This window comes from Mercenaria mercenaria, chromosome 1 (assembly GCF_021730395.1).
Source record: "Mercenaria mercenaria strain notata chromosome 1, MADL_Memer_1, whole genome shotgun sequence".
Lineage (NCBI taxonomy): Eukaryota > Metazoa > Mollusca > Bivalvia > Venerida > Veneridae > Mercenaria > Mercenaria mercenaria.
The window spans coordinates 14,771,843-14,796,017 of record NC_069361.1 but is presented as its reverse complement, the minus strand read 5'-3'; the positions used below and the strand labels follow the sequence as shown (position 1 = coordinate 14,796,017).

The 24,175-nt window shown below is 34.6% G+C and overlaps 2 protein-coding genes across 4 annotated transcripts; both read right to left on the bottom strand.

Annotated features, from left to right (window-relative positions):
- Positions 1-873: 873 nt before the first annotated feature.
- LOC123544915 (uncharacterized) lies at positions 874-17,172 on the bottom strand. 3 transcript variants are annotated; one of them, XM_045331071.2, is made up of 5 exons: positions 17,011-17,172; positions 16,218-16,414; positions 9,229-9,435; positions 3,364-3,471; positions 874-2,911 (listed from the first exon to the last, which is right to left on the bottom strand). In XM_045331071.2, exons 3-5 carry the CDS (start codon positions 9,421-9,423, stop codon positions 2,069-2,071), a joined length of 1,146 nt encoding a protein of 381 aa, XP_045187006.1. In that variant the 5' UTR covers positions 9,424-9,435; positions 16,218-16,414; positions 17,011-17,172; the 3' UTR covers positions 874-2,068. The 3 variants fall into 3 exon arrangements, with proteins under 3 accessions (XP_045187006.1, XP_045187005.1, XP_045187004.1); XM_045331070.2 differs by having other exon boundaries at positions 16,309-16,414; XM_045331069.2 differs by lacking the exon at positions 16,218-16,414.
- A 2,519-nt stretch (positions 17,173-19,691) lies between these two features.
- On the bottom strand, positions 19,692-23,351 carry LOC123544914 (uncharacterized). Its single transcript, XM_045331068.2, has 3 exons — positions 22,839-23,351; positions 21,858-21,959; positions 19,692-21,593 (listed from the first exon to the last, which is right to left on the bottom strand). Exons 1-3 carry the CDS (start codon positions 23,112-23,114, stop codon positions 21,165-21,167), a joined length of 807 nt encoding a protein of 268 aa, XP_045187003.2. The 5' UTR covers positions 23,115-23,351; the 3' UTR covers positions 19,692-21,164.
- Between the last annotated feature and the right edge of the window lie 824 nt (positions 23,352-24,175).

Below are 24,175 nucleotides of genomic sequence, written 5' to 3'. Positions count from 1 at the left end.
ACACTAAAGGGGAGTGCAGTAACTAAGAACCATAACTCTATATGACCCTGTTTTTGAATCCCCCCTTGGGATATTTGCATCGAGGAGCATCCACCGGTGTATCCGATTGCCTTGTTGGTAATTCAATTTTATTCATGATTCCTCATGCTAGATAGCCACTATAAAAGTGTAAGTGCAAGCAACACTTTTGCAGCTTGAATGCAGTATCTACTACTGTTCCGTAAATGCTACAAATATGTAAGGGGTAACCTTGATCATTTCTCCAGTGGACGGCATCAAATCTCCCGCATTGAGTGTACGCACGCATTGAATGTACACTATTAAACCTATGTTAAACCTAACCTAACCTATAGTCAGTATATAGTACACTCAATACGTGCGTACATCCAATAGGGGCGATTTAATTTTGGCGTTAAAGGGACTTTGTCTTGACTTTTGACCTACAGACATATGGAATAGTAGGATAATCTATTTAAAAACATTCAATTCCTAAGAGTTCAGGAACCGTCTTCTGTCTGAAGTCACTGTGACCCCCATTCCAATAAGGATAGGTCATCATCCCATGAAGTTAAACATCTGTATGCCCTAGCGTTCGGAAACAGTATTCACCCCCGTGGTGATTGTGTCCTTGACTTTTGACCCTAATAGGGATTACTTACTGAACACAGACACTCATCCTGTAAAGTTTGACCATTGTTGGTCTTTTTTTCTCCTGCTATTAATCGGAAACCAAAATGGTCCATTGACCAACAGAGAGACACACAGACAAAAACCAACAGACCAACCAACCGATATGAGTAAAATATATACTCCGTTTTATTAGAAGGGGTGGGACATGAAAGCAGAACTAGAAAGGGAGCAGTGACAATAAAATTGTACTTACAGTTTATTCAATAAACAAATAACAAACATGTTTGTACATACAAACAGAAAATACAAACATAAAAATATTAAAAAACATTTACCCATAGAAGCAACGTGTACGTATATTACAGACACATCATGAAAACTGGCTTTAAAAAAATCTTAAAAGGCCCAATTATGTGCCAACCAGTTAGGATGTATAGGTATTTTTATCAAACAAACAATATACACATATAAACAAATACATTACATCGATGTACACCGGTTTATATAAGACATAAGTTTATACAAGCATCTTTACAAAAAAAGTTTATTAATGTGTTTTAAACACAACTTTCTTGTAGCAAAAATGTGTAAAATCGATGAAATGCACCAAATCTTAAAATACTCGTAGCACCACATTTGTTATTGACAGCCAACTCCCTTGACTTAGCACTAGTATGTTACTGACTAAAGAAAGACTCCTAGTCGAAAAATCATTTTGTGAGGTATGGCATGTAAGGATCTTGAACACATTTGGTATGATAATGGTAAAATGATGCATTGTTGTGAAATGATGAATTTATTTCTTATTCTAAAATGACAATTTATTAATAACTTCACACCTCATCTTTGTAAATACACCTCTTCTCTTTAAAGTGAACACATCTCTTAAAAAAAAAACCTCGTTACTTTGAAGAACACGCCCTTATAAGAAGCAAACATTTATTAGAAAAAATAAACGCCCTAAATACTGATAATGCCCTAAAATGGAATGATTTAAACATCTTGAAGACAACCGTAGTTTAAAACAACAATATGAATGAAAAAAAATGTAATTAAGTATATGTAACCTGTTATGCAAAATTAATGTTTCATGCCAATGAAAACTTGTATGTCTCTATACATTAAATTTCTACAAGAAATTCTGAAAGTGGAGCGTTTTCAAGTTTGTTCAAAACAATCAGTTCAAATTCATAGCATGTTATATACACTTAGAAACAGATGAAAATGAAATAGGTGAAAAAAATGAATATATGATCCTATCTAAACTATGAAACATATTATGATATATTAAAATGTATATGAACATGGCATATAAAATATCTGAACAGGGTATATAATGCAAAAGTACATGTAAAACCCAATAACCAACTATGATATATGAATTTACATCATCAAATGACCAGATCTAAAAACGACATGTTTCGAGGGCTACAAAAAGTCAGTAGAAGGTTGGAGATGTTGGACCGGGTGTTACACCAAACCTATCAGCTTCGTTACACTCTGGCACCGTCGCTTCATCCTCAAATACAGGAATCAGTGGTACAAGGTATCTATCAAATGCATGGTATTCTTCTAGTCCTATTTTCTCATTTACCTCATTTTCGTTTATAACTTGATCTGCTTTGGTATCACGCCTGAACCCATCTGTTGTGATAATATTTCCAGAGTCATTATGAGGCAAGCTCTGGTTTGGTTGCATAACACTTTGGTACTGTTCAAATGGTATAGTTTCATTTTCAAACCGGAAAAATTCTTCGTCACTAAGAAAATCAATCTCTGAACCTTGCAGAGTACTAGCCTGGTTTTCTGAGCAAGTTATGGTTTGATCAAAATTGTCAAATGTTTGAGCGGCGGCCATGTTGGCTGTTTCAACCTGTTGGTGTGTACTGCAACTTCTGAAATTACTGTCTGCAGAGAAACGCCGTGGTTGGTAATTCAGTGAGCCTAGATTTCTTGGCACATCCTCTGAATATCGTCTTGGTACAACTGGGAAGTTATCTTGTCTGAAGATTCCTGAGGAAGTGGAAGGCATGTCTATAAACGTAGCAAACGCTTCACGTGTGAGAGGTAGAGATGGGGGTGGAGGCGATGGTGTCGGTAATGGTGATGGTGAATGTTTACCTGGTGTTAGTTGTTTTGGTGGGGATGGGCTGTTTGCGGCGGGATAACCCGTGAATGCTTGTTGTATTTTCAATTTTTCAAGGACTTTGTGTTTTTCTTTTTCCAGTTCTTCTATTTTGCGCTTTAATGTGTAATTCTTTAATTCTTCTTCAGCAAGTGACTGAAATTACATAAAAACATGCACATACAACTTTGAGAAAGTAATAAATTCAGTGTTTCTTTTAAAAAATAATCTTTTTGTTTAATATTTAATGGTTCGAAACTAGACAAAACAAAGTTCGGCTCGATGAAATGAAGATGCATAAATAATTTGGAAGTTTTATCAAACACCTACAGTAAGTACAACAATTACACTTATCAATTATTCCTTAAAAAAAGTTAATAGATAACATATTTAACATTAAATCCTAACGCTGACACTGGTACGTGCATAACTGAACAATGTATAAGCCGAATCAATACTCATTTATGTTGGGGTTTTCATATTTTAAACTTTCTGATGGAAAAGTTATTAACAATTGATAATATCGGATGGTGACACTTCCTGTTGGAAATATGTATGTAAAAACTGACAGGCTTTGCACATTTTATCAAAACAATTCATGCGCTTACTGTTTTTAGATTTTCCGAGACGGATTTCCTTTTGTTTCTACACTTGGCAGCGGCTATTCTGTTTCTCTCCCTACGGTGGTCCCTCTTCTGCTCTTCTTCTGGGGTGAGCTGTAATAAAACATTCAAAGCATCTGTGTCATAAAATTCTCTTTTAATAGCATCTTTTGATATTCAACTTAAGCTGGATTGCCATAGAAACTTTCAGCGTCAGTATGAACGCGTAACTACATATTAAAGATTTCTTGATCTAAATTGACTTTGTACGTCTAAATAGCTAAGGTATCACAACTTTATTTTTGGGGTTTTATAACACTGTAACCTTGACTCAAACACAATATTAGAGGGTTCAGCACACAATAGAAGGAATAATATTATAACTTTTATCTGAGAAATTTCCCATTTTGCTTTTGACACGCCCGAAGTCGGTAGGTCAATGTCACAAACTGAGTTCAAATGTAAAATTTCTCCTTTGCATTTTGTGTCCGGTGCACAACTTCAAAACTACTCAAGGTATTGACTGTAGATTTGCATTATGCGTGGGTGGCGATGAGACGATTTGCATAGTCAACAAACACATTACGTTTGCTCCGCCTCCTCAACATTAAATCCATTCTCCCTAGCACCCCACCCCTCCGAAAACACACACACACACACACACATTTAGTATCTCGCGCCTGCGCCGCACAAGCCCTCCCCAAACACACAACAAGAGGGTCATGATGACCCTGGATAATCACCTGAGTAATGTTTCAAATGTCGAACTGATGCTAAAATATTAAGAAAGTAGGTCAGTAGATCACATTTATGGTCACTGAAAGTCAGTTTAAGATCGGTGTGCAAAACTGTATTTGTCATCCAAATTTCAAGGCTCTATCTTAAACAAGAGGGTCATGATGACCCTGGATCGCTCACCTGAGTAATATGAGCTACATGTTTCAAATGTCAAACTGATGTTAAAATATTAAGAAAGTCAGTAGGTCACATTCATGGTCAAGAAATTCAGTTTTATGATTTGTGTGCAAAACTGTACATGTCATCCAAATTTCAAGGCTGAATCTTAAGAAACAAGAAAGTATGTCAGCAGGTCAAGGTCAAAGTCAAGTGACATCATATTACTTAGGGTCATCAGGTAATTATTATTATACAGTCATGGAAATAGGATCAGATATTTTTTTAAGTATTTTTTCCTATATAACTCATATAATAATTAAGTGACCCTGGGGCGGGGCCTCTTTTAACCCCAGAGGCATAATTTGAACAATTTTGGTAGAGGACTACTAGGCAATGCATCATACCAAATATCAAATGCCTAGGTTGTGTGGTTTCAGACAAGAAGATTTTTAAACTTTTTTCTATATAAGTCTTTATAAAACATGGGACCTCCAGGGCAGAGCCTCTTTTCACCCAAGGGGTACAATTTGAACAATTTTGGTTGAGGACCATAAGGCAATGCTACAAACAAAATATCAAAGGCCTAAGTCTTGTGGTTTCAGGCAAGAAGATTTTTAAACTTTTTTTCCTATATAAGTCTATGTAAAATTTGGGACCCCCGGGGCGGGACCATATTTGACCCTAGGGGGATAATTTGAACAATCTTGATAGAGGACCACTAGATGATGATACATACCAAATATCAAAGCCCTAGGGCCTGTGGTTTTGTACAAGAAGATTTTAAAAGTTTTCCCTATATAAGTCTATATAAACTATGTGACCCCCGGGGCGGGGCCATATTTGAAACTAGGGGGATAATTTGAACAATCTTGGTAGAGGACCACTAGATGATGCTCCATACCAAATATCAAAGCCCTAGGCCGTGTGGTTTTGTACAAGAAGATTTTTAAAGTCTGCCCTATATAAGTCTATATAAATTATGTGACCCCCGGGGCGGGGCCATATTTGATCCTAGGGGGATAATTTGAACAATCTTGGTAGAGGACCACTAGATGATGCTACACACCAGCTATCAAAATCCTATGCCCTGTGGTTTTGGACAAGAAGATTTTTAAAGTTTTTCCTTTCGGTTGCCATGAAAACCAGAGTTCTGCATGGAATTCAATTCTTTGAACAATTTTGAAAGGGGGCCACCAAAGGATCATTCCTGTGAAGTATGGTGTAATTCTGCACAGTGGTTTTCAAGAAGAAGATTTTTTTAGAAAATGTTGACGGACACACGACGGACGACACACGACGGACGACGGACATTGACCGGTCACTAAAGCTCAACATGAGCCTTTGGCTCAGGTGAGCTAAAAACAAAAAAGTAGAACAGTAGGTCAAGGTCAAAGTAAAGTGACCCCTAATTACTTGGGGTCATCAGGTAATTATAATAAAACAGTCTAGGAAATATGATCAGAAATTTTAAAGTATTTTTTCGATAACTCATATAAAAAGTGACCCCCGGGGCAGGGCCTCTTTTCACCCCAGGGGCATAATTCGAACATTCTTGTTAGAGAACCACTAGGCAATGCTACATACCAAGTATCAAAGGCCTAGGCCTTGAACTTTCAGACAAGAAGATTTTTTTAATTTTCTACACAAGTCTATGTAAAACTTGGTATCCCCGGGGTAGGGCCACCTTTCACCCCAGGGTAATAATTTGAACAATCTTGGTAGAGGAACATAAGGTAATGCTACATACAAAATATCAAAGGCCTAGGTCTTGTGGTTTCAGACAAGAAGATTTTTAAAGTTTTTTTCCTATAAAGTCTATGTGAAATTGGGACCCCCAGGGCGGGGCCTCTTTTCACCCCAAGGTAATAATTTGAACAATCTCGGTAGAGGGCCACCAGGCAATGCTACATACCAAATATCAAAGGCCTAGGTCTTGTGGTTTAAGACAAGAAGATTTTTAAAGTCTTTTCCTATAAAGTCTATGTAAAATTGGGACCTCCGGGGCGGGGCCTTTTTCACCCCAAGGTTATAATTTGAGCAATCTTGGTAGAGGACCACCAGGCAATGCTACATACCAAGTATCAAAGGCCTAGGTCTTGTGGTTTAACACAAGAAGATTTTTAAAGATTTTTCCTATACAAGTCTTTGTAAAATTGGGACCCCCGGGGCGGGGCCTCTTTTCACCCCAAGGTAATAATTTGAACACTCTTGATAGAGGACCACCAGGCAATGCTACATTTTTTTCCTATATAACTCCATGTAAAATTGGGACCCCCGGGGCGGGGCCTCTTTTCACCCCAAGGTAATTATTTGAACAATCTTGGTAGAGGACCACCAGGCAGTGCTACATACCAAATATCAAAGGCCTAGGTCGTGTGGTTTTAGACAAGAAGATTTTCCCTATAAAAGTCTATGTAAACCATATGACCCTCAGGGCGGGGCCATATTTTATCCTAGGGGGGATACTTTGAACAATATTGGTAGAGGACCACCAGATGATGCTACATACCAAATATAAAAGCCCTATGAACTGTGGTTTTGGACAAGAAGATTTTTAAAGTTTTTCCTTTCGGTTGCCATGGCAACCAGAGTTCTGTATGGAATTCAATTCTTTGAATATCTTTTAAAGAAGACTATCCAAGGAACATCCTTGTGAAGTTTCATCAAAATTAGCCTAGTGGTTTAGAAGGAGATGTTGTTTAAAGGAACGTGTGGACGGACGGACGACGGACGGTTCACAAGCGATCACAATAACTCACACTGAGCACTTTGTGCTCAGGTGAGCTAAAATAAAAACCAATGAAACAATCTTCAAATTTTACTTTCTCCTCCTCTGATCTAAACTTTCTGGCGTATATTGCCCTGCTTTGGGGAGCTCTTGTTATAACATTTGCGAATTAATCAAAAAAAATTCTTAGTTTAAAATAATAACTGATTTTAAATGTAACCACAAAAGTATTTCAGGAAAATGTGATGCAGAGTGTCCCATTATATCTCACTACACGATATCCTGTCATATATACTCGTACATACTCAGCTGCACTTATCAATTTCCCTTTGAATAACGTTTTACTGATTATATTTTGAAGTGCTTTATTTTTCTTCTTATGTAGGATTGATCGGCAAAGAATGAGAACAATTACATTGAGGTCCAAATAATTTATTTTAAAATCGGATGTGGTAAGTATTCATTTCTGTTTACTTAATCCTTTACAGGAATTTTATCTATTTCCTGATCAGGTACAGCGACGGATCTACTTTTTGAAGAACGTGTAGGCATCAATGAGCTGAACTAATGCTAAACAGAAGATTGTCGAGAGGAGCTACACTAATGCTAAAAGAGATGCTGGTCGACAGAAGCTGTACTGATGCTAAACAGAGCTGATGGTCGAGAGAAGCTGCGCTAATGCTAAAAGAGATGATGGTCGAGAGAAGCTGTACTAATGCTAAACAGATATGATGAACAACAGAAGCTGCAATAATGCTAAACAGAGACGATGGAAGAGAAGAGATGCACTAATGCTAAAGAGAGATGATGAACGACAGGAGCTGCAATAATGCTAAACAGAGATGACGGCCGACAGGAGCTGCACTAATGCTAAACAGAGATAATGGCCGACAGGAGCTGCACTAATGCTAAACTGAGATGACGGCCGACAGGAGCTGCACTAATGCTAAACAGAGATGTTGAACGACAGGAGATGCAGCAATGCTAAACAGATATGATGAACAACAGAAGCTGCAATAATGCTAAACAGAGACGATGGAAGAGAAGAGATGCACAAATGCTAAAGAGAGATGATGGGCGACAGGATCTGCACTAATGCTAAACAGAGACGACGGACGGAAGAGAGGAGCTGCAATAATGCTAAACAAGGACGATGGTCGAGAGGAGCTGCAGTAACGCTTAACAGAGGTGTTGGACGACAGGAGCTTCACTAATGCTAAACAGAGATGACGGCCGACAGGAGCTGCACTAAAGCTAAACAGAGACGATGAACGACAGGAGATGCAATAATGCTAAACAAGGACGATGGTCGAGAGGAGCTACAGTAACGCTTAACAGAGATGTTGGACGACAGGAGCTACACTAATGCTAAACAGAGATGATGAACGACAGGAGCTGCAATAATGCTAAACAGAGATGATGGACGACAGGAGCTACACTAATGCTAAATAGAGATGATGAGCGACAGGAGCTGCAATAATGCTAAACAGAGATGATGAACGACAGGAGCTACACTAATGCTAAACAGAGATGACGGCCGACAGGAGCTACACTAATGCTAAACAGAGATGATGAACGACAGGAGCTGCAATAATGCTAAACAGAGATGATGGACGACAGGAGCTACACTAATGCTAAACAGAGATGATGAGCGACAGGAGCTGCAATAATGCTAAACAGAGATGATGAACGACAGGAGCTACACTAATGCGAAACAGAGATGACGGCCGACAGGAGCTGCACTAATGCTAAACAGAGATGATGAACGACAGGAGATGCAATAATACTTAACAAAGATGATGGACAACAGGAGCTGCAATAATGCTAAACAGAGACGATGGAAGAGAAGAGGTGCACTAATGCTAAACAGAGATGATAGACGACAGGATCTGCACTTCAGCTAAACAGAGACGACGGAAGAGGGAAGCTGCACTAATGCTAAATAGAGACGATGGTCGAGAGGAGCTACAGTAACGCTAAACAGAGATGATGGACGAGAGAAGTCGCACTAATGCTAAAGAGAGCTGATGGTCGAGAGGATCTGCACTCATGCTAAGTAGAAACGATGGTCAAGAGCATCTGCACTTATAGTAAGCAGAGAAGATGGTCGACAGGAGCTGCATTTCTGCAAAACAGAGACGATGGTCGAGAACAGCTGCATTGATGATAAACAGAGATGATGATTGGGACGATCTGCACTAATGCTTAACAGAGATTAAATGACTTGGAATAAGGAGTTGATTTACCTTGCATTTCTCTGGCTCTTTAAATACGGGCTTGGGTAGTTCTGTTTTCCCAGCAGCTAGTCGCTGTGTCTGTATTTTTAGCTTCAGTTCTTCTTTTATAATTGGTGTGAGTGACTTTGTTTCTATAGATGCAAGCGTTGCCTCGACTAGATTAAAGTCTAGACCCTCCAGACGAATGCCACATAAATTCTGCATCTTTTCTGATTCCTGAAATATGCATAGCAACAACAGTTAATATTCGAGAGAAAATTGTTGTAAACGTCTGAGATTCAAACATTGTTATATACTATAAACTCTAACAATGTAATAGACATTGAAAACAGACAATTTAATTATATCTTTGTAATTTTTATAGTTAAATGTTAGTTTAATATGTTTTGTTAGATTATTATGATCTTTTATGCATAGACGACTGATAATCAATTCATCTGTTTGATACTGCCTGCAAAAATTCGCTGTCATCTCATGAACTTTAATGTTTTTTAGACCAAAATGGTTTGCTATATTTTCTTCTCTATCACCCTCACACCAAACAGTCCAAAATTAAAGCGCAATATGGAAACAAATGAGTGTTTTATTTAGTGCGGGTAGAAAAATAAAAGTCATTTCCTAAATATGTATGATTGGTTTTACAGTGAAATCTGTCAAATCTACAACAGAGAAAAGCATTATTAATTTTTGTGCCCTATACCCCTCACCCTGCCTCCCCCACTCCCTCTCCGTCCCAAATTTTGTTTCGATGGGTACTTTGATTTTTCCGTCCGTTCTTCCGAATTAAAGTTGTGCATATCTAAAAAGACCTCATGTTAATCAGAATGTGAAGTTGTGCACTTTGGGTTTTGTTTGGAATTTCATTCTGCTGAACTAGAGTTATGGTCCTTCACTTAGTCAAATATATGCATAAAAGAGCTTAAAATTTGTGTCGCATGTATCTTAAAAAGAATTTGACCTTGGTTTAAGAAACATTATTAGGAATGTTATTCAGCATGTGAAGTTATGCACCTGGTGTTTTGTTTAGGATCCAGACAAAAGTTCAAAAATATAAGTTTGCATCGCATTTATCTGAAAAAGCATTTAACGTAGAGTCATTAACCTTATAAAATTATTACTCAGCATACGAAGTTGTACATTTGGGATTTTGTTTGGGAAATACCATATTCCTGAAATTCTGTGATATTAATATTACAATGATGTTAATGGATTGATTTCTTTTATGCAGTTTATGCATGTATAATCTTTGCAAAATCACATGCCAGGTCATAAAATGTACAGGTTTTTTTATAGATTGGGCATGTATATGTTGTCTTAATGTTTTTATTGTAAATGTCAGTGTTGGTTTGAAACATGAATGATACTTTAATAAATTTAATGAGGTGTTTGGAACCCTGGCGAAATTATAGGTTGCCTGTTTTATTTGGTAGATTTTAGCTGATTCTTAACGTTTTCAACAGGCTGTCTAATTCTAATGTTTTGGGAGATTCCATATTTCTGAAATTCTGTCAGTGATATTAATATTACAATATTGATCTCTTCTATGCAGTTTATGCATATATTATCTTTGCAAAACCACATGGCAAGTCATAAAATGTACAGGTTTTAGTCTCCTATAAATCTTTATAGATTGGTCATGTATATGTTGTCTTAATGTTTTTATTGTAAAGAATGAGACTTTAATAAACTAATAAACAAAACTGTTAGGGCTTTTACTCAGCCAGCCATTAGTTATGGCCATTGTCAAAGTAAAAATATACATTAAGGCCCTTAAAGTTTGGGAAGCATGTATCTTAAAAATTATTTGACCTGGGGTCATGAAACTTTATAGGAATGTTGTTTAGCACATGAAAGCGCGCAGCTAGTTTTGGATTTAAGCCCTCATACTCATACCCCTATCTCGCCCTGCCCTCTCCCCAACACACATGCACACAAGTAAAAATAAATATAAAAACAAAGAAAAATATACTCTTTCTGGTCCTTTTATATTAATTCTAGAAATATCAATACCCAATCCCCACCCCACCTCTCTGGTGACTTACAGTGAACTCGCCTATTCAGAACCAGTCTGTAAATTGACTCACTTCCAAGCTTTTAAGCAGCCGTCGCGCATACGTCAAGAAAAAACCGTAATTTTATATCTAATGCATTAAACTAATAATTCATTGCTGGTAAATGTTCAAGTTATACATGATCCATATTTGCAACATTGTCCAAATGCTATATTTTTTCTTATATGGAAATCTGACGAATGTAACCAAAAATGTCAGATTCAAGAAGCGCTTGCGTTCTAGTTTTTTAACGAAATGAAACGAAAGGGAGATTAAAAAGAACGAAATTTTACGCTCTTTCCAGTCATATATCCCATATTAAAAACAACTTGACCATTGAGATGCCTAAAGAGGAAATATAGATGGCATATACTGTGCCTATTCCGAATCACACATTTTCAGTTCTGTTCTGCTGCATGCTGTTTAAAGACTGCAGTAAAAATGCCGATTCAGTGTGTCCAAAATCTTAATTTATGTTATTATTTTTACCCATGGCCAGATGTTAAAGAAAAAGGCGGAGGTATTATTATACCATTTTATTCACACGAAGGACAAGTCCGCCCACATTACTGTTTTAAAGCAGCATATATTTCAATAATGCCAGAGAAGGATGTCATGCCTATCGTTTTAGTCATTTAATTGGCCTTAAATGCGATTATTTCTATTCCTAACATAAAATAATTTCAGTCTTCGCTTCAAGATGGTAGTTTTTTGTTGTTGTGTTTGTGGTGATTCGTAATAGGCGAGTGTGACCCAGATAACGCACAGTACCAGTCTGATCAATTACAGAAATCTATTACAATTTTTTGTTTCGAATTTCTTTTCATGTTATTTTGATCATGACATATTTGTCCAGCATTTAAGATGAAATTTATATTTGAAATATAAAGTTGACAAAGTAAAACGATAAAAAATTAAAAACTGGTTCGGAAAGGGAAAGTTCGCTGTATATCCCCAACAAAAGGTAATTGAAATGTTTACTTAGTCTTGTAATTGTCAACAAGTATCATACACGTACGCTCGAACGGTTACATGAAGTGGGGAGTGGAACACCAGTGTCCTATGCACACTTATCTAGTTATTCAATAGACATACTATGATATTTCATTAGTAAACTATTTTGTGACGTCGTTATTTTCTGCAGTAACATTCGGGAGAACTGTATGTGTAAACATGTATTATCGTCCAAAGACCATTGGTTAATGAAGAAGTGCCTCGGTCATTTATTTGTGTCCTTGATGCCAACACACTGGGTTATCACCATCACAATTAATCACGTCCGTTCAAAAGTTATTTTAAAAATCTATCACCATTTTCGAGCATACACTAGTCCATAGAATGATATTAAATCGTTATTTCCACCAATTTCTTCAAAAAGGTCTTATCTTTGAAAGTAGCATAACAAGAAAGTGAATAATTATCACTGTGACGCAGAATAGAGTTTCTTCATTGAAGTCTGAATTATAACTTTTATTTCAATTAAGGGGTGATGCTACACCCGATATATACAGGCATCATATCGTCAGATAAATATCCCTTAATGAATCTACATGTCACATATTTTACCTTGCCTGCATAAGTAATGCCTATTTTGACATGAATATAACTGCGTGTTAACATATTTCTAACCGTAATAATCATAATTATACAAAAAAAATAACATGCACGAACTATGATTTTTCTACACGTTACGGAGTCATCCACTTTTCTGTCATTTTACGAACTAGTTTTCTTTTCCAACAAAATAGGAATTAAGTTTAGCATGTCAGAAATCTAAATTTGATTATCCTGGCAACATTCTACTCTCACCATCGGTTACTTTTAATACAAATTTATACACATTTTCTGCAGTTTTTTTTTTAGCTTTTTATCATTTTGAATATCATACACATATCATTCATGTGTGACCTTCAAAAATACACCATTCTTTGTGCGGGTTTTTTTCTCTGTCTATTGAATGGCGGTTTCTGTAAGATGTTTCTTTTTAAATACACTACTTTAAAACTACCAGCATTGAAGTAAAAATCTACAAACCAAACCACTTTTTCCCTTTCTTTCTCATCCTTTTATATTTTTATAACAAACAATCTTATCTTCATGTGCCATATTTATATGCTAAAAAATAAAAACAGCATGTTTTTTTCCAGAAATATTTTACAAAGCCGGAAAAATTGTAATGTTAAAAACAATGAAATAAACTACTGATCTGTAACTTATTGTTTTTACTTTGTTTTTATTTATTTCTATTTCTTTATTTTCGGATGGTCAGTGTTGTTGCTGTGTTGATTTTTTTCGTGTTTACTATCTGTGTAAATACACTCATTGTTATTTTTGTTTTCATCTATCATATTTCATTCATTTATTTTATTATTTGTTCATTTATTTATTTATTTATTCATTCATTCATTTGTTTACAATCTGTGTAATTACACTCACTGTTAATCATTTGTGTACATAAGTAATGTCATAAAGGCATAATTATTTTATTTTATTTATATTCTTTTTTGCAATATTCAAGATTGCGAGATAATTTATTTGCTCTTTTCTTTGAGAAAAGGAAAAAATAAGTATAAAACAACATGTTTCAGAAGTTTTATGGAATGCCCTTCACCCCCCCCCCCCCCCCCCCCCAAAAAAAAAAAAAAATAATAAAAATAAAAATTCTCAACTTCACTGACTGTAAATAATTAATGACTGCAAGAGAAATCTGCTTGTTTCCAGGTCAGGAACATCCAAAATAAACCTACTTATCCGGACTTGTCCGCAAAATCTGTGAAAAGATAATTTTGAAGAAGCAACATGTTAGCAGACTCAGTCTGTTCATAACAGGTTCATCCCTCAAACCCCCTAGTACCGTCTTAGAGAGAACCATGATCCAAATGGAACCAGAAAATAATATTGTAAGACCTGAAAAAGTTTAATATTTGATTTCAAAACCTTCATGACAAAAAAAAAAGGAAATTTTGAAGTTTATCAAAAAATATATCAGATGTTGTCTTTGTGCAATTTATCTTATTAAAGTTCCACATGGTAGAATCATCGATGTCATCACATGCTGCAATAGTTCTCTTGAAATTTTATAATAATTGAATACGGTTAACTTTTATAATACATTGCTTTTAGAAAAATAGGTCTCAGTCATTTCTTCAAGCTATTGAACAGCCCTGCTTACATTTTGCTTTCAGACTGTGACGTTATTTCCCATGTCAATGTTATGTCTGGTTTTTTGTTTTTTTTTGTTTTTTTTGTTTTTTTTTTTTATTATTGTTTTTTTTTTCTATTCTTTGTTTCAGACGTTTTGTTGTGCTTTTGCTTGCCGTTTTTCTGTTAAAATTGCCGATGTTCATACTCCGACGTCTAAAAGGTTATGTTTTAAATGTTTATTTAACACCGACAAAAACATTTTTATATATATTTTTTTTAAAAAAATATCCAACTCAAGGCCGACAGAAACTCTGAATAATTAAATTTCATACCCCTTCCAACACTGAAAAAAGCAATAAAACTTCTCAGATACACTAGTGCTGCTTCCTCAAAAATGAAACAGATTTTTTTTCGATTATTTCATTTCTTAATTTCCTAAACAAAATGTATTATTAATGTATATTTCTTACTTTGATTTTGTTTATGTATCATTACATTCCGCTAAAAAATCAAAACAAAAATCTCACAAACAATGGACTATGTTAATAAAATTTCATCTAAAACTTTCAAAGGAGGGTTCTGCCATCTTTGTACTTTTGGGATTATTTACTTCTTGAAAACATGTACATTTTCATAAATATTTCTTACATAGAAATTAATTAAACAACAATTTTCAAACTGCTTCTTTCTTTCATTTTTCCAGCTTTAATTTGGCTTAAATCATTCAAGTAAATTTCATACTGTAAAACATATTCTAACTCAAGAGTGTATCATCTTCATCATCATTATTGTTATTATTATTGTTATTATTGCTTTTAAAAAAATATTATAAGATAAAATACTAGAACATAACAAAACATTACCGTCGTGTACAAAATGCTTCTGAGATATTATATTAATTCATGTTGATATTGTAAACGAAAATAAACGTTGATAAATTGTATCTTGGATTTTTTTTAAAAAAAATGAATTCTACTAATTGTGTGTAAAGGTGACTGTTGTCTTCAAAAAAAATATACATGTCAAACAAGATCTTTTAAATTCATTGACAAGTGTAAATAGCTGTTTTGGTGCGAGTGTTTGCTACTCGCAACAAAAACAAAGTTTTTTTTATTTATTTTGTTTTCTTTGCCACACATTTCAAAAGCTGTATTATAATTTGTAAAATAGACCTATATGATTTACAAAATAAACGTTTTCCCCGCTATATATTCGTTTTAAAATAAAAACGAAGTTCAAATTTGATGTCAACCTTCAGTCAAGTTTTATGCATGTTTGTGAACAAAAATAAGGATACAAAATGTTAATGAAAAGCACAATGGAACATATTCTGTCGCAAAGTATTCATCCGTGCGCGGACGAGCATATTTTCCTTGTGATAACACATCACTAAATCCATGAAATAATATACTGCATGTACAATATACAGAATTTATTTATTTATCTACTTTTTTATAATTTATTTACATGTCTGCTATGTACATACCTAACAAATAACATAGATATTAAAGTGATATAAATGACTGGAAAATGTTTCAAATAAATGTGTTCGAAGAAATATTCATTTTTTATGCGTTGCAATTACTTAGTGTCCCTGCAAAGTACTAACATAAAGTAGGGATGCATGTGTGGTTATACATCTGCTCAAATAAAATTAATATGCGACTGCAAAAAACATCTAATCGGATCCTGGCAGTTTCATAAAAATGTTGTTAAACCCACAAGAATTTATTCCCGTTTGTACACAGCATAATCTGAGTCATATTCATTCGCGTTGTCTGAAATAAAAATTAGGGAATTCACCTTTTAAAATTTATGTAACGCCACTTCACATGTCTTCCTAATCAATAATTAATTCAAATCAAAAACAAATATTGTAAGATTTGTAACTTGCCGATTTTAAAGCTAGTCCGACGCTGGTAAAGTGCGAACCCCTAAAACGTTTTCACTACGTTTGCTTCAATTTCGCTGAGACATCAAGATGGCGGATGGGAATTCCCCTTAGCATAGAAAAAAAAAAATATTAATTTTTAACGCTGCAGTCATAACGGTTAAATATGTAAACTCGGAAAAGTTGTCAGTGGAATCCCTAACCAAATAGCATTAACCGTTTCATTATGCTGTCTTTATTTATATTTTAACTCGAATCGTTCATTATCATGTATGATCAGTTGCAATGCATGTTAAGGTTGTTGGGGTCGCGGGAGATGAGTGGGGTTCAGTGGCTTATTAAGATTATGATACCTGCGATTTAAATGAAAATAAGTAGTAAATACAATGATATAAAAAATATTACAGAAAACAAAGGTCATTGCAGGCAAATCACTACAGTCCCAGAAAATAATACATTAACAGAGCTTATATAGATCTAAGTTCAGTGCATATACTGACATTTTACCAGTTAGAATTGTATTAAAGTATATTTTCTGCTTTTCTTTTTGTTTTTATTCACTTTGTGTATTTTATAGTATTTAATATATAGTATATAATTAACAGAGCGATTGCAATCTCTCTTGTATCAAAAATCTATAGATTTTATCTTTCATTCATATCATTGCATTAATTCCACAACACTAATAATATAAAGTATGTTTACCTTCAACGGCTGCATGTTTAGAAATATTTAAATCCCAAAATCGATCGAGAAATCAATCAAAATAGATATAGGTACATTTAAAACTGCTTCTACCAATGCCCGTTAAACTTATGAATGAACAGCTCAGCAAGATTTTGAGCGAGTCTGGGCATGTTTTGCTACCCACGTGTGTGTTGCGGAAGGGAGGTAATAATATAAACATTGCAGCGGTTTATCGGAGCGGATCGTCTACCATAAAGTTAGAAAACCTCCGCATGAACTTGGCCACGTCACCGAGAGTGACGTTATTCTTGTCTATTTATATACAGAAGGGGAAAACCAGCTAGTTATTTATGTCACAACCGCAGCTAAAACAAATCAATCGACCTTAATTAATTATGTCGTTTGTTACTAGTAATGCTGCAATATTGCATATAGGTATCTTTAGAGCTAAATTCTTTGTAATAAAACTGTGTAACAGATACATGTAACTTTTTCTCTACGTCTGTCTATTATTTTATCTAAATAATATTATGATTTTGCCAAGACAAGTCGAGACACGCTTACGATAAAAATAAATTCCCCACATTAGTCTGCTCTTTGCACTTTTGCCACCTCTGCAATGTCAGTTGCATCAGAAATATTCTGTGGTCTACCGAACAAGGTCGTTCTCCCCGTTTTGCATCAGGCTTTTTGTAGGTAAAATCTCGAGACGGTCGCGGAAAAAAAAACTGTACTGAAGGAAAGTTCAAATTTCCCGCTGCACGCCACAACAATCATTTGTTCTGTGTAGGACACAGTCTCGTCATTGTGTAAAACTCAATTCAGTTTAGTAAGTCGAAGTATTTCTCTGTCCCTGGCAAGCAAATATTTCTTTAAATATGTGGTCGGCAAGATGAAATGTACATCATTATTTAATATAGTATAGGTCAATAATTCGTTTCATTTAAAAAAAAAATGTGCACTGCGTGTACTGCGGATATTTATTTACTTATCTTTGCGACTAAGCTTTTAGTTTTCCTAGTTGTTTTCAATGCCATGAAGTCTCTTTGTGCTTGAACATAAGAGTTATTACATTTTCAGGACACTATATTCAGTTGAGATCAAGTGTGACCTTTTTCATTGAAGCTAAACTTGAACATTTTTAAAAAGACACATATGCAAGTAACAAGAAAAAAATACTTACTTGTAACTATAAACACATAGATCTTATCTTTATGAATTACTCAATTTATCCAAGTGTTGCCATATTTTTTGAAAGCATATCCAAGAGTTGCCACATTTTTGAAAGCATATCCAAGTGTTGCCACATTTTTGAAAGCATATCCAAGTGTTGCCATATTTTTTGAATAATCCTATCATCAAAACACTACACATTATTTAGACTTTGCTTGACTTATACAGAAGATAACAAGGTTCATGTAAACAGTTACACATTTTCTGTTTTGTTTTTTCTTTTAAATTGTGTAGATTTGTTTTCAAACTGGAAACTGGGATGAAAAAAAATGTCCTATAGATTTACTATACTGAATGTGACATTCTTTACCTCAAACTGTAAGTGTGCATTTATTATGTTTGGATGTACTTGTTAGCTTATTGTTCTAAGTCATATTACAGTTTTGTAAATTCACCCACTAAAACCATATACAGTACAACCTCTGTAGAGCAACACCCTTTAGGAGATACAAATATTGACTGTTATGTAGAGGTTATTGTTCTGGAGAGGTAAATTTGATAGTATACTTCCGCAAATTTTGATGATTGATAAGAGAGGGCCACTCTGGAGAGGTTGTACTGTAGATTAATGTTATATTAGGAGCATGAAACTGTTCAAACGCAACTTTGATAAATGTTTTTTGTTTGTTTTTTTTTTAATTTATCTGTCAATTGAATTTTCCCTGATGAACAAGAGTTAGCGCGCTGAAAGTTGTTAAAAGTTGCAAAAGTACAGTCCATTCTTACTCAAAGGAATAAAGTTTAGCATTCTTTTTATCATGTTTTAATTAATGGGCATGTGTTAGGATAAAAAAGAAACTAGACCTTCAAGTTAATCATCTGATTTAACACCGGACCAGGACGTGTCGTGCTCTCGTGGTTGTACTCCATCTCAATTCAGAAAAAAACGCTAAGACTTTAATTATTTCTGCAGTATATTGTATTGCGCATCTAATGAATATCCTATTTTTTTTAAATCTGCACGACAGCTTAAAATTATGTTTAATATACATTGCTAATATGCTTTAATTAGATACATTCATAAAATTGGTTTATGTTTTTGGGGACAAATTTCGGTATAAAAAGGAGATCCAGCACAATAAACATTTACATTATGCAAAGAAGACCAAATGTAGCTGGTATCTGTTTTATCACATTATAAACCATATACACATCTGTTTGGTCATATGAAAGCAGTTAGTCATTAAACATGTCAGAGTCGTGTTTTGTCGCAATTTGTGTGTAAGACAAATACACCAGTAGGGATCACCGTGATGAACAGGGTACTAACTTTCGCTCGATATTTCGGAATCTCGTGTATCTGCTCTCCATACCAGTATGGCAATAATACAGTTGTATAGTGTTGTACATAATTATATTGTTAATGGTGGATGCAAGTTGTACTGTAGAGTAGAGAAGAAGCATTTGTTCTTGACGCATATTTATTTCTATTAAATCCTTCGCATTCACAGAACAAAAACAGGTGATCAATTTTTTTGCTTTATTTTTCATCATAAGTTTTATTGACAAGTGCAAAATAGTATAAAAACATTTCAAAGAGCTAAACTTCTACACAATAATTTAGCATCGTTACATCAAGGCAGTAAGCTTCAGAAATTTCAACATAACATTAACTGAACTAACTTTATAAAAATAATATCTATTCACATAATATTGTACCTCTTATAATGTTTTGACTTTGCCGCTCACATAACTCTCAGGTAAAACAGAGTACTTCAGAAATATAAATCTTAAATATAACAACTGTAACTTGTACATATAATCATTTAAAATACATATATCATTTTTTCTAACAAAATACTAAAACTTCAAAGTGTGCGGAAATAGGAAAATTCTGCTTTGAGAACAATGAAAAAAAACAATACATTAAACTGAGATCTGAAAATCTGATGATGAAGAATGATTATTTACATAGTATGAACATACACCTTCCCAAAGGTATGGTTTCTCTGTCCTATCCTTGCCCAATACTGCATTATCATGCACAATTGGCTTGCCAAGTTAAAACCAATGCAACCTTGAAGTGCACCTCAATCTAATCCTATCTAACCACAATCTAATCCAAACCCAACCCTACATCTCTCACAACCTTTTATCAAAATACATAAAATCTCTTCTCCTTTCTACTCCTAACGTTTCATACACTTCAAAACAATAGAGAAACAATTCAAGTATCTTTCACAAACGGCAACATGATGAAGATGGCCCGATACTTTTAATTGTACCATTTCCGCCAATCAATAATGGGCATGAAGGAATGCACGTGAAATATTGCATAGAACAAGGAGTTATCAAGTTATTTCACAGGGTAAGTATTTATCAAAATAGTAATTAACAATATACTGGATCATATTAAATCTGACCATCTTGTATCTATGTCAGCTTGCTGCTTTCTTATTACTGTTTGTTTATGAATAAAATTACAGCAATTCAAACACGTTTTCAAGGCGAATGTGATGACCCCAAGCAGACATCGGTACAAGTTAGCATGTTAGCATATCAATGAACTAAATCTTAACATACCAACAATTATACTCATCTTCTACATTAGTATTCGTTGTAATACACTTTAAGTAATAGAATTACTGAATTGATATCTATGTCCACAGCATCGTTCTTGAATTGATATTTTAAATCACCTCATCTACAAACTATTGTACAATCATTATAGTCAGCTGATTGAAATCTTTGAAACTGTTGTAAAATTTGTAGTGAACAATGTCTTATTAAAATATTTCTAAACAAGAACTATAGCAATACATCATAATAAATTTAAATTAATTCTAAATTAATCTGATAACCAAATGGATCAACTTGTCTCCATTTCACGTGCTTCCTGTGGCGGTATTTTGTCGTGCAGTTATATTATCTGCAGATACAATCCCCGGAATAAACAGGTGACAGAGCGGCTTAAAATCAATAAACATGAGATTGGGGCCTCACGATATCGAACTTTCCTCCGTCGGCCTGGCGACTCCTGGCATGCACAGGGGCATGTTGTTGTTTTCCTCAACTACCATGTTGAGGGGTCTAAATCCTTCGGGAATAGGTGTAAACTCCTCAGGATGATGTCTGAAGTTGTCTGGCAGAGGTGAGAAACTTGCAGAACTAGAAGAAGGTCCAGGGATAGATGAACAAATCTGTGTAGGATTCATAATATCTGGTTGTGTAGGAGGATTTGCAGGCTTAGGCCCTGTTTGAATGTTATTGCAATTGTTAGGATTTGGAGGACTAGCAGGTTGGTGGAAAGGACACCAGGGAACTCGAACACAATTTTTGAGATATTCTTCCACGATGTGTTTTTCGGCTTCAAGATGACGGACTTTTTCCAATAAAATTTTATGATGGGATTCGAGAGATTCCAAAGTCTGTAAAATAAATATACATTTTCATCATCAGTACAATAAAATCATTATCTAATAATATATTATTAGTTTTATTAAATGTTTACTTTTCTCTAATAAATAATCATCATTATCATCATGATCATCATCATTATCGTTTTTATACATTATTTAATACTGGTCTTTATCAATCTGTCAGCTGACTGAGATGTAATTACAACTGTTAATGGGGGAAAATATAGAATCTAAATAAGTAATAAATAAATAAATAAATGAAACAGTGTGTACCTTTTGTGCTGCAGTACTTTGTTGTCTCCTGCGCTGTCTATAATTCTGGGCAGACAATTTATTTCTCTCCCTTCTTCTCTCTTTCTTCAGTGTAACAGGATCCTGAGAAACAGAAATATATTAAAGTAACGCCAGACAAAATATAACCATGAAAACTTAATTAGGTCCAGAGGGAAACAGTCATTAGTTCAAATCATAGTGCTAATATTCGAATTTCGCGCGCACCTATAGAAATAAGTAAATAGTAATTTAGTTGAGATAAGAATGGCCCGAGTCCTGGTTTTGAATTTAGCTTATTGTCTTGCTGAAAAAATCCATTTGAAGAGCATAATAACTGTTGGATTAATGGTTTTATTTCAATTTACTAAGTTTTATTAATTTGACAATTAAATTGCATGTGAAAAACTATAAATAAACTACAGCTTTTCTCACACTTGTCTATTTATAACCGTTATCTCATTGCTCGTGAACAGCAAATGTCAGATTTAACGATCGTTATCCATACTGCCCATGACCTTGAGCGTTTCTCGCTTAACTGATTTACGCAACATTCCGCAATAAAGCTATATGTAAACTGGGTCTCAATATACACACTTATTGTGATAATGCACCAAATTGTGCATATTTCGACAGAAGATAAACCATTTTTGCAAGTATGATGTAAATACATACATACGTATAAATTTAATTCAACGGGAAATCCCCGCTAGGTGGCGCAGTTTTACACTTAACACCGGCTAAACAGCTGATTCGCAGCTGATCGAAACGGGAGCGACCGAATTTCTAATTGTTGTGTAACTTAAAAAGTACTAACACAGTAACTTCAAATATGGCATTTTCTAATAGATTTCTCATCCGTTTAGCCAAAATAACTTATTCTTCCTCAAATATCATTCAAAACTGAAGAGAAAACGACTATTTGTCATATGCGTCAAAATTATGTCGGTCAATGTATTCGCTATAATTAACCCGTAAGGTTACCTGGTGAAGTGTGTTGTTGTTTTGTATGTCTCTGGCCCTGTTGCAGGCCCGGCTGTCCTCCTCGGAGTCCACACCACTGAAAGAATCATTTGTATCCGTACTGCAATCAATCACAAGAGAAGTTGTCACACATTCAGTTTTCAGAGATTGTTTACTACTTTCATCATCATGAAGTGCTCCGAGTGCCTTCATCGCGGCAAATCGGTCAATCATATCCTCTCCGGAGCTGTGCCGGCTTCTTGGCGTGTTAAATCCCTGGCTAATTACTCGAACCATTTTTCTTAAATTTCCAACTATAACTTTTCACACAAAATAAACCTTTTGGGCTAAAATTCACGAATATTACAAGAGAGTTTCGGTTTAACGTTCTGCACAGTATCGATTCAGTTAGTGTTATGAGACCTCAGTGTTGATCAGCTGTGAAGGGACCATGCGTTTAGAGCGTGATCACTCGAAAACCTAAGGGTTTATATTGGTAAATCGGTAAAGGCTTGCATCAGCCATTCGGGTGGTGGATTTCAAGGACGTAAACGAGCTTTTTATTTTAGTTGATTATTCTTCTAGTATGTTCTTATGTGTACGTGTTTATATACTTGTAGTTTCATCAGAAAGGGTTTTATATGATATACATGACTGATGAAATATTTCCGTATGACTATAATTTCCGTCGGACACGTCAGAGATATTTTAATTACAACGCTTCGCCGAATAACCATTAAATTTTCTTGTTTAGATAGACATTAATTTTCTTCATTAATCAAAATATGTCTGTGCAAAATCTACACAAAAATAATATTTTAATTTGATAACGTATTATTATTGTTATTATTACCGAATGTAATTAAGGTGTTGCTGCAGGTGGAAATCGTTTTTATAGGCTGGAACGAAGCAAATTAAAAAATGAACATTGATTCCTATTGCTGTTAATGTTAAGAATTAGAACGAAACGCATGCTGTTTATTTGCCATTTTTGCACATATGACTGATCTTGCAAAATTATGTCATTATTGTTAGAAATGAAAAATTGAAAGATTTGTTATGCGCTGCAGAGGACAATGTTTTATCACAGCATCTTTTTTGGTTGTTAAGGAGTTCAAATAATTGAGAAAACCTTTTATTGCCTTCGCATATTTTTTGGGGCTATGGATGGCTGGTCTAGTCTTCATTCGCATTTTTATTATATCTTAAGTCATTTGTGACTATTTTATTTTCTGACATCTTTAAATAATTCATTTAGTGATATATTTAAAATATAGTATATTTAATGATATATCTAACTGTAATTTAAGACTTCATTAAATATTTTTCTGATATCAAAAAGAATTATTTGAAGTGAT